The sequence below is a fragment of the Strigops habroptila genome, chromosome 21 (genome assembly GCF_004027225.2).
Source record: "Strigops habroptila isolate Jane chromosome 21, bStrHab1.2.pri, whole genome shotgun sequence".
In the NCBI taxonomy this organism is placed as follows: domain Eukaryota; kingdom Metazoa; phylum Chordata; class Aves; order Psittaciformes; family Psittacidae; genus Strigops; species Strigops habroptila.
Window position 1 is genome coordinate 1,871,498 of NC_044297.2, and position 19,167 is coordinate 1,890,664.

Below are 19,167 nucleotides of genomic sequence, written 5' to 3' on the forward strand. Positions count from 1 at the left end.
AAGAGATCTTGTGCATGTGAACATGGAAAATTAGGCCATGCTTGTGCAGCTGATTGGATTTCCAGGCACATTCATCATAGCGTGTGTAATTTGTGCTGCAATAGGTTTCAGACATAGCAGCTTGTGTCTGCTTCCATTTGAACTACACCAGACCTTCCACAGCCATCTGCCCCCCTCCTTAGTGTATCTTTATAGACTTCAATGGAAAAAAAGAGATGACAAGTATTTTCTTAGGGTGTTATGGTACTATTCTACCTGTATTTTTTATAGTAGTATTAATAAGTATTGTTGCTATTGTCCCCAGGTTGTGCTATGAAGCTTTGTGTCCACATGTAGTAAATGGTCAAAAAGCTGAAGTGTATTTTCCCCTTGTAAAGACTCTCCCAAACTCCTGTTTCCTCATGGCATTGACATTGAGGGGTTTTGCCCTTTGTCCAGCATGAGGAATAGTTGCTTTGGGGATCCCCCAATCTCCCTATTTCATTGTGCAAATGATTTCTGACTCTCTTTTCACACTAAATGTGGTCCTTTTGGGATCTGCAGAACTCTCCGATCCCCGCTAAACTCCCAGACCCAGTTAAAGCAAGTGAAGCTGCTGCAAAGAAAAGTCAACCCAAGGCCAGGTAACCACATCTGCATTATGCTCAGCCCTTTTTAGTGTCTGTTGTCCTTCTGCTTTTAGGAAAGATGCCTGGTATATTTAGCTGCTTCCTTGGGGGCTTACATCTACACTGCAGTCCTGAGGGTTCTGCTTCAGCGACATAAATAACCATTGATCTCATTGATCTGAAAGGCAGAAAATGCAGATATTAGGGGAAATCTTTCTGCATGGGAAGGACTTGGGTGATACTCAGCATGACTCAACAGCTTAGGTTTTTGTGCTGGAGACACTGCTTGACAGCAGCACTTGAGGTTCATGCACTTAGATGAATCTGGTGTGTCATCCATCCGGAGTACCTGAAAGCAAAGGCAGGAGGAAGGCTGCAGCTGGCCTGCAGTGGGCTTGGAATCGGCCCAAAGAACACGAGTCTGCTGAGAAACTGCATCAGAGACTGTTGCTGTTAGAGTTTGACCCTCGGTAGATGATAAAACCCAGTACTTACTGTACGAAATTGCTGTGATTTCTGCAAGAGCCCTATAATTTCTTCTGGGGGACACACACGAAAGCCCAAGGAGTCTCCATCCATCTGAAGAGCCCAGTTAGTGGGGAAACCACTGTGGTTTTTCTCCTCTCCTGCTGCTGCTGCTCTGTTTGTGATACTGTAATTGAGACTTGTAAATTCTGTTGGACAAAACTTGCCCCTTGTTTTACTGCATAGTGAGCAGTACAGCAGCGGGTCTCCAAACCCAGCAGCTTCCTTCACTCTGAAACTGGGAATCTCTCCTCCTGCCTGTCAGTGCCAGGAGTCTGCTTTGTTTAGTTTTATGACTGAGTGCAGTTACTCTCACATTAGTAGAACAACTTGATACCTAATGAGCAATGCACAGAAGGGCAGGGGGGTGTCTGGCTGCTTGGCTCTGTTGTGTGCATACTGACTGCTGAGCAGAGATCAGAAGAGGTCCAGTGACCTGCTTCTGGGGTAGATGTACTAAAGTTAAGGTACTTCTAAAGATGGCAATTTAGATAACTCTGCCCAAAGGTACCAGCTGCTCTTAAGCTAATTTGTGATGCCCTTCATCTGCTCATCCAGAACTCGAAGTGGATTTAAACAATATGTTGTATCAAGTATTTGAATGAGTGGTTTTAACAGGTTCCAGCTGTCCAACAGGAGAAGATGCCACAGTTGGCAAAGTAGTCGAAAGGATAGTGTTAGATGGATTTTTGGGGATGCATCTGTTCAGTTTTACTGGGCTTGCAGCTTTCTGGAAAGAGTCAGTGTGTGTGTCTGGATGTCACCATCATCAGGCACGTATTTCAGACCTCTAGTGTGTGTTGCATGCACCAGCTATCAGGCTAACAAAGACTGTGCTTTTATGCTCTTCCTTTTATTCCTTACCTTCTAGGCTGACAGATCCCATCCCTACAACAGAAACTTCCATAGCCCCCCGCCAGAGACCTAAAGCAGGACAGACACAACCCAACCCTGGAATTCTGCCCATTCAGCCAGCCCTGACACCAAGGAAGAGACCCACTGTTCAAGCAGCCATTCAGCCGCAAGGTGAGGTGATGTTCCCCGTGCAGCACCGCAGGGCTGTGGTGCAGCTGGATCTAACTGAGCTGTCTTCTTTCTCCTTCCCCACCAGTTGCAGGCCCTGCTGCCCTGGGCAGTGGGCAGCCCTCGCTCCCTGCAAGTGTTCCCCAGCAAAAAGCAGCACCTCAACAGGCTCCAGCACAGCCACAAGCCAAGCAAGCGCCAGCTCCGCAGCAAGCCCCACAGGCACAGCCCCAGGTCCCCTCTACTCAGCCCCAAGCCACACCTCAGCATCAACAGCAGCTTTTCTTGAAGCAGCAGCTCCTGCAGCAGCAGCAGCAGCAGCAGCAACAACAGGCTGCCTATTACCAGCAGCAGCAGATGATGCAGGCTCAGCAGGTAAATGTGCACAACTGTGTTTGTTGCATGCTTCCTGTGTTAGAGGCTTGTGAGGGTGCATCTTTGCATTTAGGGCAAGCCCTCTGGTTTTTGAGGGGAGAAGGTGCAGGTTTTGGACATTTTCCAATGTGTCTGCAGTTCTTTAGTTAGATTTTTTGCTGCACGAGGCTGGCATTTTTAACTGTTAATATTAAAAGGCCTTGAGGTAGTTTTGACACATACAAACATGAAATAAGCAGTGCTGGTTAAGATTTTACAGCTCCAAGTGTTTCAGGGCCTTGAGGTCAATGTTCAGCTGATGAACAGAGGGTGCAACTTCTCTTCTGCTCTCCTCGTGATACAAGGAGCCTGGCATGCCTTTTGAATTGTAAGATTCGGGTCTGGGTTTGTGGTAGCCAGCAGTGATAAGGAGGCCTGTGGACACATGATGTGTTAGATGGGGTGGGTGTAGATGACAGACTTGCATGCTGTTTATAGGTGTTTATAGCAGCAGAGATCCCTGCTAAAGCATATTTAAAGTGGAAGCAAAGGGATGATAAACCTTCCCATCCTGGGGAAAGGTTTAGCATTGATAAAAGTGGAGAAAGGAGTTTGGGACCCCAGGAGAGTCTGTGCTGAGAGAGCCCCATATGAGTGTAACTCAGCATCTGTCGTTAGATCAGAAGGCCACTTCCCACCACGCCTTTGTCTCCAAGCCACCACAGCCTGTGACTGCTTTGCCACTTGCAGTGCCTGTAACCATTCCTGTGGCTGGCCCCAAGTTGTGGTGGTGGTACCCCAGTTCCCAAGCAGCTCAACAACTGCTTGTTTCCCAGTTCCCAGTGATGCAGCAAGGAGCGCCAGCACAGCAGCAGCTCATGCAGAACTATTACCAGCAGCAGCAGCAACAGCAGCAGCAGATGATGGCCCAGCAGGCAGCAATGCAGCAGAAGACAGCAGGAGCAGCAGGTCAGCAGAAGCAGCAAGCCCCAGCCCCACCACAGCCTCAGCCCCAGCAGAGTGCGGCCCAGGCAGCGCAACCGCAGGAACAAGTGGTAAGAGCCTTGTGGGAAGGGATTTGGAGTTGCTGGTGAGTGTTCTCCTGCCAGGTCCTGCATCCCAGGAGCAGCCCAGCAGGGCAGCTGCCTTTTCTGACCCACAGAGCCCAGGTAGTGGGTGCTCTGGGGCCTGCTGGTCCCTAGTGTGGTGTCCACAGTGTCTGGGTGGCAGATGTCAGCGCTAACCTTGCTGCCTCAGGCACCCGTGCAGTTGTTTGCACTGCTCTTTACAACAGGATGCTGGACATGGGAGTTGTGCTCTGGCTACATAGGAGGAAGATGAGTAGATGATGAGCAGAAAGCAGATGAGAATATAGAAGTAGCTGCTTAATGCAGCTTCCCTCTACCCCTCTCCTATCATGCTGCCTTAGGAGACATGCAAGGAACTTCTAAAACTTATTTGTACTTACTGCATCAGGTTGGGCATTAGGCAACAGAACAACATTGTTGTTTATGTCCCCAACATAAGAAGGACATGGAGCTGTTGGAGCAAGTCTAGAGGAGGCCATGAGGGGCTGGAGCAGCTCCCCTATGGAGCCAGGCTGAGAACATTGGGGCTGTTGAGCCTGGAGAAGAGAAGCTGCGTGGAGACCTCAGAGCAGCAGAAGGGGGCTACAAGGATGCTGGAGAGGGACCTTCATCAGGGACTGGAGCGATAGGACAAGGGGTGATGGGTTCAAACTGAACCAGGGGAAGTTCAGGTTGAAGATAAGGCAGAAGTTGTTCCCTGTGAGGGTGCTGAGGCGCTGGCACAGGGTGCCCAGAGAAGCTGTGGCTGCCCCATCCCTGGCAGTGTCCAAGGCCAGGTTGGACACAGGGGCTTGGAGCAACCTGCTCTAGTGGAAAGTGTCCCTGCCCGTGGCAGGGGTTGGAACTGGATGGTCTTAAGGTCCTTTCCAACTCAAACCAGGCTGGGATTCTATGTTGCTGCTTGTTTGGAAATCTTCCCTCTCATATTCAGGGCTCTGATGCAGAGGGAGGTGCAACAACAACCTTTCCTGGTTGTTTCTGGCACCGGGATAGCTTTGTTCTGAAATGAATGCTATGGAAAGGAGACTTTTCAAAACACCTCTCTCAAAATCTAAAATTAAAGAAAGAAATCATCCATTTTAATCAGCTGAACGTGCATCCAAAATAAATGCTCTTTACTTAATGGAAAATGTGTCTGTCTGCTCCAGGGAAGTAGCTGCCCGCAGTGGTGAAGGCAGGGAGCTGTGCCAGAGGGCAGGATCCCCGCTGCCAAAGTGTCTCTGCAGTGCATATGGGAGGAAGCTGGGCCTTTTGCTTTCATTCCTGCCTAATCCCAGGTTTTGGAAGTGCGAAGGGGTGTCCCTAACTCTAGTTGTGTGCTGGAAAGAGCATGTGCAGGATCCAGCAGTGGGAAGCTGCCTGTTACAGTGCTGTCCCAGAGCAAGCAGTAACTGATAACAAACCACTTCAGGTACACAGAGCTTGAGGCCAAGCTAAGGGTCAGTCTGTGCTTGCTGTGCATGACTTGCCAGTTACTCAGGACCTGCTGAATCTCGAGTATGTTTCCTTTGAAGTGACATCAGGAATTAATTTGACTAATAAACTCCATAAGCCAGTGACCTGTGCAGCGCTGGGGAAGCATCATTTTACTCTCTGATGTGTCTCAAGGCTCTGTCACATTCACCCCTTGGTTTTATATGAATTCTGAGTGCTAAGCTGGTGCTCAGGGGAGGTGACAGCCTTGGAACTGTTGTGTTCCTGGCCTTGTTGCTGTTCTGAACGACCTGGGGCAAGTCAGTTTGTTGAAGGTGGGTGCGTGCAGACAGCTTTTGGATGAGGCCCGTTATTATCCTGGTCCTTTTAGAGGAGAAAGGCCAGAAACGTAATAATGAAGAGCATCTCTAAAGGGCTTTGCTGTGATTCACTTGCACAAAACCCAGCCTTAATTTTATTAAATCAGCTAGATGGAAAGTTAGCCTTATCCCCCTGGAAGGCTGCTCTGAATGGATGCATCTGGACTCTTTTCCACTCCTGCAGCAGTCAGGAGAGGAAAAGCAGTGATGGGCTCATTTAAAAAGCGATGGTGAAACATGGTCTCTGCAGAGCAGAGCCTTTGAGCAGAAGAGATATCAAGCCAGGACCCATCAGAACCTTTTCACATTGTGAGGCTTCAGCTTCATCAGCTCTGCATTCATTTCTGTGGTGGTTTTTGGCACTGCCCTTTTCTTTCTCAGCACCAAACACACTGTTCTGCAGTGGCCTATATAGCGAGAGGTAAGGTGGGTGCATGAGGAGCAGGCAGGTCAGTTTGCTTCTCAGGGAACTGGACAAGATGCCAGCTGAAAAGCAAGGCAGCTCACCACTTGTTTGCCTTGCCCCACTGTGGTTAAGTACCACGCTGGGGATAGAACTCTTCCTCATTGCCCTCTTAAGTATTCCCAAGTATTTCCTCTGTCTTCCCTGGTTGATTGCGGTCAGGGAGGATACAGGGTGAGGAGCAGGGAGTGCCCAGGCAGTGGAGGTGACGTGCACAGCTCTTTGCATTCCCGTTTTCCTGCTTGAAATCCCACCATGATATCTCACTGCAGAGTCTGAAAAATCACATAGTTTTAAGTGATGCTGTTGTTTATCACTACAAAACAGTATTTCAGGTATTTAAGGATATGTAAGTTTAACATGAGACTGAGGTAATGGAAGAAGATCAGTGTGAGGAAACCCCTTGGAGTTTCCAAAGGGTTTGCAGCTGGTTATCTTGACTTAAAAATACCCAAACCGAAAGTGTCTGGGTTTCTCCTCCATGTTTTAATGACAAATGTTGCTCCTGTGGTCCTTGGGTTTTTTTTTTCCCCTGAAAGAAAGCTTCTTGCACAAGATTTCTGCAGAAAACCTGTATCCCCTTTGGGGATTTGAGCCCAGTCACACATTATCTCCTGGAGGAAGCGCTGCTCTTCACCTTACCCTCACTCCTTGTGTCCCTATCCTGCACACTCTGAACTGATGTTTTGTTACCTGTGCCCTGGATCTCAGCCTCTTCATCCATGTGCAAGCTCCTGAGACCAGCTAGTCTTTAATGACAAGCTCTAACAGAGGCTTTGCCTCCACGAGCTGTTCCATATAAAGGGGAGAAAACCTCTGCTTGTGCAGTTGTAATAATACTGGAATTCTGTGGATCAGTGAGTTCCTCCTTGCCCCCAATTCTTTTGTGTGTTTGTTCCCCTCCAGGCTATTCCCAGTCCATGACTTGCAGCTCACATCCTTCAGCACGGAGCTGTGTTTTCATCGTGCCTGCTCTTTGCGAACAGGGACATGCTACTTTCCTTTCTCTCCTAGATGCAGGCACAAATGAGGCCACAGCAAAAACCCCAGACGACACCCCCTCCAGCAGTGCAGGGTCAGAAGCTGGGGTCTCTCACCCCTCCATCCTCCCCCAAGACCCAGCGTGCAGGACACAGGAGGATTCTGAGCGACGTGACCCACAGCGCGGTTTTTGGGGTCCCAGCCAGCAAGTCCACCCAGCTCCTGCAGGCAGCTGCTGCTGAGGCCAGTCTCAACAAGTCCAAGTAGGTGGTTGGTCACTTGGTGTTAAAGGGTGTGGAGGGAGGGGGGAGATGAGGTTCTTGAGGTTCCCTAGGCAAAAAGATGAAGGTAGGAAGCAAACTCTTGAGGTCTAAATGAGTCTTTGCCGTCTGAAGACCAGGGCTTGGCAGGAAGTGGTTGAAAAGCTTCCCCAAGGGCAGAAGTCCTCCTGAGTGCTTCCATGCTTCCTAAAAGCTGAGCAGACAGGGCCTTTCTCTGGGTTACAGAAGCTAATGTCGTTTCAGCTCTTCCACCAGGAGCCCTGGTGCATGCTTCACGCTTGCTGGTTAGCATCAGCACTCCCCTGGGATGCTCACTCCCACAGTGTCTGCAGGCAGGAAGCCTCCACATGGGCATTGCAGGGAATTGTTCCAAACGGGGTGCTGCTGATCCTGGTTTTAATCCCCAAATCCAGCATGCACAACCACATTAAGAGTAGGTGAGGGTAGCTGGTCCCAGGTTCCTGAGCATGCAAGTACAATAACTTGTGGTTTAAGTAGGAAGTAATTATAATGCAGTAGCTTGGACCAGCACATAGTGCTGGCCAGAGGGTTTCAGCTGGGTTATTAATGACTGTTGTTTGGTTGGGATGATCACATCCAGATCTGCTTCCACCACACCCTCGGGCTCCCCAAGGACCTCCCAGCAGAATGTCTATAACCCACCCGATGTCTCCACGTGGAATCCATTTGATGATGATAACTTCTCCAAACTCACAGCTGAGGAGCTGCTGAACAAGGACTTTGCAAAGCTGGGTGATGGTAGGTTCATGGAGATGGTTTTTATAGCAGCCTGCTCTCAGAACAGAAGATGGCATGGAATGATGATGCTTTTGGTCAGGTGCTGCTGGGGAGTTCCCACATTATCATGGTCCCCTGTGCCTGTAAGAGCTAAATCCTTCCAGTTTCCCTTCTCAGTCCCTGCCCTCTTTGCTGAGCCATTGCAGTTAAATGAGCATGAGCCTCAAAGGGAGAGGTACTAACCACTTCCAAAGCAGCCCTGATCAGTTGGTGTAGAAGCTACAGTTCAAACTCTGCTTAATCTGTGAGCTGGGATTTGCAGGAAGGGGCTTAAAGTCACATACTGAAATAGCATCCTGAAAAATCTAGGGAAGGAACCAACCTTCCGAATGGAAGTTTTTCCCCCTAAATGTGCATCTGGCATTTCAGGGAAAGCTCCAGAAAAGATGGGCAGTTCCACAGAGAACTTGATTCCAGGTTTCCAGCCAGCTTCATCTGCAGCTCAGCCGGATGCATTTGGTGGCTCTTCCTTCACTGCTGGATCAGGTGAGTGTGTGAACGTGTCCTAGAGGGCAATGCCACTGCAGAGAAATGGCAACTTTTTGTCATAACCTCTTTGAAAGGATGGTAAAACTGATAGAAATTGAGCTGGGCCTTGGCTTTGAGAACTGTAGGATAGGGTTGGTGCTTCAGTGAAGAAGGGAAGGTAGGAATGGCACGTGTGCTTGTCCCAGTTGGGTACCAGAGAGAGGAGGCACTGTCTGCAGACAGAGATGAGGCTTTTGGTGAGGGAAGAAACCAAGTGAGCCCCTTAAGTTCACAGGAAAACGTCTTAATGTGTTGAAGCTCTGTGCAGCTCATAATTTAAAGTATTAATTACAAGTAAGTAATTAATTAAAAGTAAAATATGGAGTGTGCAATAAGGGAATTGGGCTCAGAGCCATAGGACAGACATGCTGGAAGGTATTCCTTGCCTGCAGCTCTTTGGCTGTATGAAGGAGGAGAGGAGCAGGAATGCTAATGCTGTGCTCTGCAATGGGGAGAATTGCAGAGCCAGGAGTGAGCAGGGAAAGTCCTCAGGGCAGAGCACAGTGGGTCTCATAGCTGACATGTTAAATGATGAAGGCAAGTTTTGCCCTGGCTCTGCTGTCTGGGTCCAGAGGCCACAAGTCCTTGGCTGATCTAAGAGGCTTTTATGCAGAGACCTCTGCATGTGTGACCTCATCTGGTGTCTGCTTTGGTGCCAAGGTTTTGCCACGAGCAGCCCCTTCTATGCTGAAAAGCTCAGTGAGGGCTGCTGCTTGTTTCTAGTTCTGCAGCATCACTTCTCACTGAGTGCAGCACAGACTGCTGGAAACCTGCTTCCAGGAGCCCAAAAGAAGTGACAAATCCATTTGTGCTTATTGCTATTTATAAAAAGAGATTTAGAGGAGCTTATAACTGAGCTTGGTATTGTTGGCTCTTACCTGAGAATTAAGGAGTTGAAGTCCATGACGCAGGAGTGCTCTGGGGGGCTGCTTCCATCAGCCTTTGTGGAGTGATGTTGAGTTGCAGCAGCTCCAGATTCAGCTGTAATGTACCTTCTGCAGGGTCTGAGAAGCATCTGCATGTTCTGGGCTCTCTGGATGCTGTAACATGTTTGATTCTTTTAGTAGCTCTCTCTCAGGAAGGTGTCTTGGAAGTATTCTTGGCACTAGGCACTTCTAGCCCTTTTCTTTCTCTTTGCTCATGGATACAGCTTGTCTGATGCAAGATGCTGTATATTGCAGACAAAGAGGCCCAGCATGGGGGCTGGCTGCTGTGTGGCCTTTTGTGAAGGCATTTCACCTTTTGTCCTGCTGTAAAGTGAGAGAATAGCACTTCCCTTTCAAGGAATGTTTAGAGGTCTGTGAGTTCAGTTGTGTTGGAGAGCTACATGGTAATAGCTGTTTGGGTTTGTTGTGTTTTCTCCTCTTTCTTTCTTTTCACTGGGCAACACAAACTGGTTCTGAGTGTGTGTGTGTGCTTGTCAGGCCAAAGCTTGGACTCTTGACACTGAGATTTTGCTCAATGCTTTCTGCTATTTTCTCTGTTTCACTCTGCCTTTTCTCTTCCTGGGTACCAGCTGAAAAAACGAAAGACATTCTGAGTTTGGACACTAGCCCTCCTCTTCTGACTGTGCCTGATCCTTTCATTCCTCTCCCATTATCCGACACACCAGGTAACTGGAACTGACTTTATGGAGGGGGGCAGATTCGTGGTCTTTGGTTTGTATGCTTAATCTGCTTCTATTTCTAGGCACACTTGAAATCCTGGGCCTCAGCCAGTAGTGCTGGGCATTGACAAGCTGTAGTGATGTGTAGGGCTTTCATCAGTGGGAGCAGTGCAGAGCCCTTCATTTTCATGGCAGATTGGAGGGTTATCGCCTTGTTTCTAATGCCAACAGTGTTGGTGTCTTGAAAGGTTCAGTATTCAAAGCCAAAAATAATGTATTTTGGCCTGTTCTGACCTAAGCTATGTTCAAATCAGGCTCCAGTTTGGAAAGGGTAGTTTTTATGACTGTTACTCTTTCTCTCCCAACAAGAGTCAGTGTTTCTTTGGCTTCCAAGGTCTCTTGCAAATGCACAAGTTTAACACGGAACGTTTCCTGATTTGGCAAAATCCTCTAGTGCAGTTGGTAGCTATTTCCATTTACTTTGCAGTGCTGCTTCAGAGCCTTTCCTATGCTGCCAACACTTTTTAGCACAAGATTATGTAAGTGCCTTGGAGCTTATTTGCGACTCAGTGGGGTTTGGAATATGGGAATGTTGGTTTTTCCTTGGAGTTTCTCCTGTGAATGTATGTGGCAGGTCCCTTGTTGGCCGCTAGCCCCAGAGGACAAGTGCTGGTTGCAGCTCTTGCCCTTGTCCTTAGCTCAAGCCGTGGGTCACTGGTGGTTTGATGGTGGAGGACACCAGCCTTCAAGCTGTGCTTGCAAAGGTGGCATCTCTCCATGAAAAGTTAAGCAATTTGGGGTTAAAAAAAGAAATAGCTGTTTCTTTCCATAACTGTGTGGAACTTGCTTCCTTCTGGTGGATGCTCAAAGAGCACGAGAAACGTGGTTTGCTTCAAAAGGGATTTTACTCATAAATGCTGCAGTTTGAGAGAAGAAACAGAACTTACAGCACTCGACCAGCCCATCTCCCATTTGGAACAAGCCTACAGAAGGCAGATAGGTGCCTGCATGTTCTTCCCCCCCCCCGCAAATGCTATTGGAAGTGTTGGTTTTCCTGACATGAAGTCTGTCAGCTCAGACTGTTTAATTCTCTGCCAGCGTGCTCAATGCAGACAGATGCACACTGAGATGGTTGTTTTCCTTATTGCTTATTGCATTTTGGTACAGCACAACCATATGATGAGCAGTTGGACCCTCAGCTGCAGGAGCTTTGGAGTTCTTTACATCATGGGCACTTCCTCTGCAGTGGCTTCTTTCAACCCTGCCCTTGGGTGCACATAAGCAATCTGCAGGTTTTTGTGGTGCCAGGTGGCTCATCCCACAAATCTGTCCCTGACCAGTTGTGGATCTTTGTAGGCTTCTAAACCTCTTTTTGTCTCTCTGCCTGCATGTGTCTGCTCCTGTTGAGTTCAGTGGATCTCATTCCATGGGGGTGAAGGGCATTTAGGAGACGTGGCTTTGTTGGCTTCCTGTAGGCTCCTGCAAAGGCATCTCTGATTTATACATAAAACTTGAGGCCAGGAGCTCCTAAATGTTTTCAAGGACCAGAGATACAGACTTCTCCTTAGCTTGGGAGGGAGTTGTCTGTGCTTGTAAATTCAACAGAAAGGAATTCTGGATGTGGGGTTTCAATCCATGTGTCTATCACACAGAACAGAGTCATCTTTGTTCTTCTGTGTCTGCGTCACCTGTGCAGAAACATCCCCACAGCAAGCACAGAGGTCTTGGAGGAGAGGGATGTGCTGGCTTGCATGTGAAAGGCAGTCTTTTAGGTGTTCCCCTTGGGGCAGTAGAGCTGGGGTTGACTTCAGTCTCTTGGTGTAGCAGCATCTCCAGTTGCATGGTTCCAGGATGCTTTAGTCTTGTGCAGAAGCAGCTCAATTTCTTTGCAAGTTTGCTAAATCCTAGAATCCCAGCCTGGTTTGTGTTGGAAGAGACCTTAAAGCTCATCCAGCTCCAACCCCTGCCACGGGCAGGGACACCTTCCACTAGAGCAGGTTGCTCCAAGCCCCTGTGTCCAACCTGGCCTTGAACACTGCCAGGGATGGGGCAGCCACAGCTTCTCTGGGCACCCTGTGCCAGCGCCTCAGCACCCTCACAGGGAACAACTTCTGCCTCAATACTTGCTTTCTGTTTGGAATATTTTCATTTCTTTTCAAACCTTGATAGTGAATCTCATTGCTTTGAAACCATTTCATGTCTGTTTTATAGACTGGGAGCACGCGTAGCCCTTTGAGAAGTGAGTGTGAGCCTTCACCCCCTGGTTACAAGAGGAGTGTTGTTCGGGAAGGCTTTCAGAGCAGGCATAAAGGAGGCTTTTATCTGGTATTTTCCCTATTTGTCACACAGAGCCAGTGTTGTCAGCTCGAAACCTGCAACAGCTGAGGGGCTGCTGAGAGCTCTGCTTCCTTTTCTGCTTCAAGCTTGCTCCCTTTGCTGGCACCTGAGAGTGCAGGTGGCATTGCCTGAATATTGGCCAGGGACCTCCTTGGGCTTTCCCACCTTTCCCTAGGATGCTCAGAAGGATAGATGAGCCTTTCTGTAACAGATTCATGAGAAACATGTAAGTGATGCCTGAAACATGACAAACACCCATATGGTGCATCCCCAGACAGCCCTCCTGCAGAATGGAGGAGCTGTGGAGCTGCAGCCAACAGATGTGGCTTCAAGAGGAGGCCCCGGAGCTGCTGCGAGGGCTGGAGCAGCTCTGCTCTGGAGCCAGGCTGAGAGAGCTGGGCTGGGGCAGCCTGGAGAAGAGAAGGCTCCTCAAGAGGAGACCTTAGAGCAGCTCCAGTGCCTAAAGGGGCTCCAGGAAACCTGGAGAGGGGCTTTGGACAAGGGCCTGTAGGGACAGGCCAAGGGGAATGGCTTTAACCTGCCAGAGGGGAGATTGAGATGAGCTCTGAGGCAGAAGCTCTTCCCTGTGAGGGTGCTGAGGCGCTGGCACAGACTTTTCCCAGAGAAGCTGTGGCTGCCCCATCCCTGGCAGTGTTCAAGGCCAGGTTGGACACAGGGGCTTGGAGCAACCTGCTCTAGTGGAAAGTGTCCCTGCCTGTGGCAGGGGGTTGGAACTGGGTGAGCTTTAAGGTCCCTTCCAACCCAAACCAGGCTGGAATTCTAAGTAGGACTGCTTGCTTCAGCAAGATCACAGGTTGGGGTCTGTGTAGTCAGTAAAGACAAACTGTGGAGAGCTGGCTCTATCAGACTGTCCCATTTGTGTGGGTCACAGCACTGGAGATGCCCAATATCGTAGAGGAGGTAGTTTTTCATTTGTTGTGGCTTTTCAATAAGTGCTTCTGGAGAAGAGGTAACACAGCACCTACAGAAGGCAGAAATACCAGCTCTGGCCAGTAATCAAGTGGAAGTAGAATGGTTTTCAATATATTCCTCCTTCTCCTGTATGTAATGGCTGCAAGTCTTAATGGAATTGTAACTAGTAAGAGGAGCTGGCAAGAGGGATGTAAAAATATGGCAAAACATCTGTTAAAATAAGGGAGAATTAAATATTCCTGCTGAAAACATTTTTCCTTGTGCATGTGCAGGAAAGGGAGCCAAGTTCTTCCCAAGAAGCTTATTGCAGGCTCCACTGCTGATAAATCAGAATGGGGAATTTGATCAGAAGGGTGATTTTTCTGCTCTGCGTTGCTACTTCATGCCTGTTGCTGAGAATTTAGGGAGGCTAAACCCTGCACAAGGTATTAGGAGACCTGAAACTAAACTGAGTTATGAAGCTTCAAGACTGGTCTTTCCCTTTGTCATTGAGGTTTCACTGTGTGAATAGTCCCAAATCCGGGGTTTTTAAACCTCCTTTGCAGGAAGGTTTAATGGGAGGTTTGACCCAGTGTGTGAATCCTTGTGCTTTAGCCCATGTCCCCTGTTAACCACTGGAATTGGAATGCTGCAGTGCAGTCTTGATGTGCTTAACCACACTCTTCAGTCATCCATTAGTGTCAAGACAGGGTTTAGATCCTCTTAGTCTAGAAATATCTGTTCAGATAAACAAGGTTTGGAATAAGTGAAATGCCCCCTGAGGTACTGCCAAAACCACTCCTTTCCGGTGGTTTGAGGGTTGGTTTGGGATGGGAGGGACGTGTCTCCTCCTCACTCTGGTTCCAGGTACATGTTCTTCTCCCATATGCCCTGTGCTATCAGCATTCCCAGCTTATTCCCTCCTCTCTGCAGAAGAGGCAGAGATGAGGTGGTGCGAGTGGGTCCTTGGCAGCAGAGCAAGCATGGAGAAGGTGTGAGAGCTGAGGAACAGCAGCTCCGCTCCTCCCTGGCTCTGGCTGGAGGACAAACTCCCTCATTGCTGTGCATTGCTGAGTCCCTGTGGTTGTAGTGGTGGCCTCTCTGCATCAGAACCAACTACAGTGCCATCTTTGCACCATGAGTCTCTCTTTTTTACCCCTTTTCAAAGGAGAATGGATCATTCTTTGTGAATTTACACGACCATTTACTGCCTGCAGTAATTCAGCAGCTTAACTGCAGCTGAGGGACAAATGTGTCTTTAGTGGAGTTATTTGTCTGAGGAGCAGCAACACCAAGTGCCCTCTGTGACATTGTCTTGACCATAACAGAAGGTGAGATAAGAGAAATTCCATGTCTGGCACAGCTAAATAAACACACAGATAGAGCTGGGGAAGGAAACACAGGCCAGGAAAGCACCCTTGTGCCATCTGGGCACACGCTGCTTCTCATTTTTGATGAAAAGGCAAACAGTGTTGCTTATTATAGAGTCATTGTCATGTTGGAGTTCTCCAAAGCTTTTAAATAACACTTAAGGATGAGTCTTGCCTTTTTATTTCCTTCAAATGCTCGCGGGCTGATGTGTTTTTATGTTAGTCTGAGAGGATGCTCATCAAAGGGCTAAGGAAGCAGGTATCTTGCAGTGCAGATTGCAAACAAACTGCCCCTCTTCATCAGGGCCAGGGGGAATGGCTTGAACCTGCCAGAGGGGAGATTGAGATGAGCTCTGAGGCAGAAGCTCTTCCCTGTGAGGGTGCTGAGGCGCTGGCACAGGGTGCCCAGAGAAGCTGTGGCTGCCCCATCCCTGGCAGTGTTCAAGGCCAGGTTGGACACAGGGGCTTGGAGCAACCTGCTCTAGTGGAAGGTGTCCCTGCCCGGGGCAGGGGGTTGGAGCTGGAGGAGCTTTAAGGTCCCTTCATCCCAAACCAGGCTGGGATTCTATGACACATTGAGACGAAGTAATTGCAGATACACACAAACACTTCCTGATGTGTGCTAAGGATTTGAGTTTACATCTTGAGTTGGGAAAATGCAAAAGGGGAACTACTCATATAGTTACTTGAACTAGTTGCCGTATTATTAGCTGTGAGTACAGGATGGTATTTGGATGATTTGGAGCAACAAAGCCAACGGGCTGCAGGAATCCCAGCTAAAGAAGTGCACATAGTATCTAGTGTTGGTTCTGTCTGGGGTTTGAGTTTGATCCAAAGGGCTGTTATTTCACCAAGATTTGAGATCTGGGGAGATAAGCTAAGGTTGATTTTCATCTCGTAGGGAGCCACTGTTAAATGCTGTCCTGTTACTCTCTACGGTGCTCCCAAAGCGATGTGTATTTAAAGCATGCCAACTCCTGGTTTTTATCCTTCTCTTCCTATTTGTGCTGTATAAGAAACAATTCCATTTCACAGGAACTCCATTAGGAAAATGAAAGTCCAGTGCCTTCCCTTGATGAGTCCAAGTGCTCTGCTGCCCAATAACGTGCAGGGCTTCCTTTAATCTTTAGTCCTTGGCTAATCAATAGGCAGAATCTTCCCGAGTGACTAATCCATTCCCACCTTGGTGATTTGCCCTCCCACTCGCAGCACACTTGACTTGGCAGGAGTTTTACACCCTTGTCTTTCTTCCTCAGTTGACATCCGAAGAAAAGAACTCTGCTGTGTGCTCTATTGAACTGTCTTTTCTTTTTGCTCTTCCTCCCCAGTACACAGTGAGTAACGTTCTTGCTGTGTGCTGTGCCTGCCTGGTGGACTCCTTTGGCTTTGAGATGTTGCAGCTTCACTGTTTTCTGTGTTACCAAGGGCAGATTTTTGCCCTCTGTTCCCTTTTTAACTTTGCAAGTGTTTCAGGAACCGTTGTTCTTTCTAATGTCCTGCTCTAACTAAAAGCCCGTTTGCCACCCTTGTCTCTTGGTTTGTATTTTTTCATACCTCTAGTCCTTCTTAAAATGCTTTCTGCATATACTTTGTGGCTTAACAAATCAGTATCACCAAGTATAAATGCAGCATGCCAACTGAGGCTTTGGCAGTGGTGGTGGTGCAGATGCAAAGTCGGTGCAGATTGACTAAAATCTCAAAGATCACGTTGTGCATGTGTTAGAAAAGGAGGGATCTGAAGGAAAAGGCCAAGAGTTTCTCCCTGGATTGCCCAAAGCTGTGCTTCCCACCTTACGCATGGGGTTTGAACCTGCTTGCTTGGCCCATGGTATAAAGCACAGTTAATTTTGCTGATGTGAAATGGCATTATCTCCTTCTTATGCTGGTGCAAATCAGAGGAAAGGCTCTTGCTTTCATTCCAGGAGGAAGTGATTTGGTTTTGCAATCTCTGAAGCTACCAGCATCTGTCATTTGGGGATGCCTCTGAGAGCTGTTAGCTGTAGGCTCTTGCTTTTTCTGCAGTGGGTTTTGCTTACTCTGAGAGGAAATAATCACTCATTTCTTACTGTGAGGAACTGGAACCTCAGAAGAATGTGAAACATTTGTCTAAAGGCTGCAGTACGTGGCTGGGCTGTAGCTCTGAGAAGGGCTGATAGGGCACTTTTTAATCCCCCCTGCACACTTTTAAGCTTAGGCACCTTCTTAAGGCTTGCTAATGACTCTTGCTTACTCAGCCAGTGTCCTTACTAGCTGGTGCAGAGCCCTAGAAAACTGGCTGCTATCCTGTCAGGACTGAAAATGGGCAAAGTGGAAAACCTGTCAGAAAATGAAACCCCAGTGGTCAGCTCAGTCCTGAACCAGAACCAACCTTTCTTCCCCTATGACCTGCAAAACATCTGGCAGATGTTCAGCTGCCTGGGGAAGAGGATGTCTCCAAGAGGCAGCCTCATGTGGGAGCAGAGTTATTGGTTAAAGCACCCATTTCCTAGCTCTAGTTTGAGAGAAGCCCTTCAGGAGCTGTGTGACAGCAATACCTTTGTATTGGGTTACATTTTCTTTACCTTGTTTATCCTTGGGCTTGTTCATTTGTCTACATAGGAATAATCAGAATATGTCTCTTGGATTTGAGGCAGAAGGGCCTCTGATAGTATAAATTCCTCAATTTAACTGCCCAGGGAGTCACAACAAACTGGTGCTCAAGTAGCAAAGCATCTCTCATGGTTTTCCTTCGGTAGAAGACCTGTGCTAAGGGGATGGCAGATGGGAGAGGGTGTTCTAGAGATACCCAAGGCTGTAACCTTCATCTCTTCCTGCAAATGGCAGATGTGTTGTGTGCCCTTTGCTTTGTTGGTGGAGTCTGCTCTGCAGTTGATGATCACTTCATCTAATTGTGGCTTGGAACTGTAGGATTAGTACAGATAACAGAAACGAGACTACTTATCCCAGTTTTTCCTCCTCTTGCACTGCTGTATTTCTCCCTCATTCAGATTACTTATTGCTGCCTGCTCACCATCTCAACCATGGCTTCACTTGCAGGTGAAGCAGCTTTGCCCTTGGAAATTACAAGTTAAACTTCTGCTGGAGAATTCCCTTGGTGGCAGAACCCAAAAGGCAGCTCAGTATCATGAGGGAGAAGGTTCTTCTTTCTAAGGCTCCATGTAGCTAAACTGCAGCTGCTGATGTTCATGCCCAAGGAAACAGCCCAGCGTGCAGAAGATGCCCTCCTTGAGTTACTGCTTTGGTCACTGGAGCTATGGTGGAGCAGAGGCTCAAGAGCTGGGTTTATTTGCCACTGCAGAGACATGTTGGGTTCTTGGACCTGAGTGTCTGATGTGGCTTCAGAAAACACATGTGTGTGTTTAATAACTGTGTCATGCTAAAGAGACCAAACCTAACTCTTGTAGAGATGTTCCTGCTAACTAATGTGGAACCATGGGTTTCACTGGGCCTCCACCAACTTCTCCTTTGCTCTTAGTTGAATGTGAGTTTCCCCACTGCTTAAAGCAACTGCTGTTCCTTTATCTCTTCATCCTCAGGTTAATACAAGATGCACCACAAAACAAACCAGGGAAATGAATTATTAAGCCTCAAAACAGACTTGAGGCATCTGTTTTTTTGCTGCTTTTGGTATCTCCTTTCCCATTCATCCTGACACCTTGTTTTTGTTGAACTTCCCAGCCTCACTCAAAAGGGATAAAGTTCCTTTAATCATGCCCTGAGAGTTGAGGTGACTACTTGTAACAGCACCTACAATGAAGGAAACAAGAAAGGAGATCTCATGAAACAAGTAACAAGACAAAGAACCACTGACAGCCTAAAGCTTTGCATAAAACCAGTTGAGCCCAGGGGACAGGATTTAAAACTAACATGTAGGGAGAAGAAACACCATGTTTGTTCTCAATTTCTGCATGTTTATAAAGTGTGGCTGAGCTCAATAAGCAACTATCTAGTACCTGACCAAGAGGCAGATCCACTGTGTTAAATGGAGACTCTGCAGTAATGGAGAAGGAGGAAGCTGTTTGGAAAGGTAAGGTGGAAGGAGGGAGACTTCAAGGAGCAAGACACTTGGGGTTGTAAAAGGAATGATGACTGTATGTGTGGGTTTGAAGATGGAGGTTGATGTGAGTGCTTTGAGAAGAGCTGGGCAGTGGCAGGTTGCTGTTCTGAAGGAGTCTGCTCTGAAAGGAGTATCTTAGGCCTGAAATGGGAATACATCCCCCAGGTACCATGTGTCACTTCATTGCTTACAAACTTCATCTCAAAGTAGGAGCCAAACCCAGTCTGAAACTGCCCAACTCTGAGGCAATCCATCGTTTCTCCTATAGCTGTGTCCTGTGCCTGGCTCTCTGGATTAACTGATACCTGGCTGGGTACCTGTTACCTACTGCTTCACTTATGGGAAAAGGAATTGAGCGTGTTCCTTATTGTCACCAAGCCTCTCTCCTGCGTTGTGTTGTGCTTTCCCAACACCCTATAATCAATTCCATCCTCTTAGTCCCC

At 48.0% G+C, this 19,167-nt stretch overlaps 1 protein-coding gene across 1 annotated transcript in view; it reads left to right on the plus strand.

Annotated features, from left to right (window-relative positions):
- The window catches only part of AAK1 (AP2 associated kinase 1), a 78,962-nt gene that overhangs the window by 43,047 nt on the left and 16,748 nt on the right, over positions 1-19,167 (plus strand). Inside the window, exons 9-16 of the mRNA XM_030509878.1 lie at positions 544-623; positions 2,005-2,159; positions 2,245-2,531; positions 3,347-3,565; positions 6,869-7,098; positions 7,718-7,875; positions 8,284-8,400; positions 9,959-10,054. Coding sequence (XP_030365738.1) covers positions 544-623; positions 2,005-2,159; positions 2,245-2,531; positions 3,347-3,565; positions 6,869-7,098; positions 7,718-7,875; positions 8,284-8,400; positions 9,959-10,054 — 1,342 coding nt within the window. The remainder of the gene's footprint in view (positions 1-543; positions 624-2,004; positions 2,160-2,244; positions 2,532-3,346; positions 3,566-6,868; positions 7,099-7,717; positions 7,876-8,283; positions 8,401-9,958; positions 10,055-19,167) is intronic.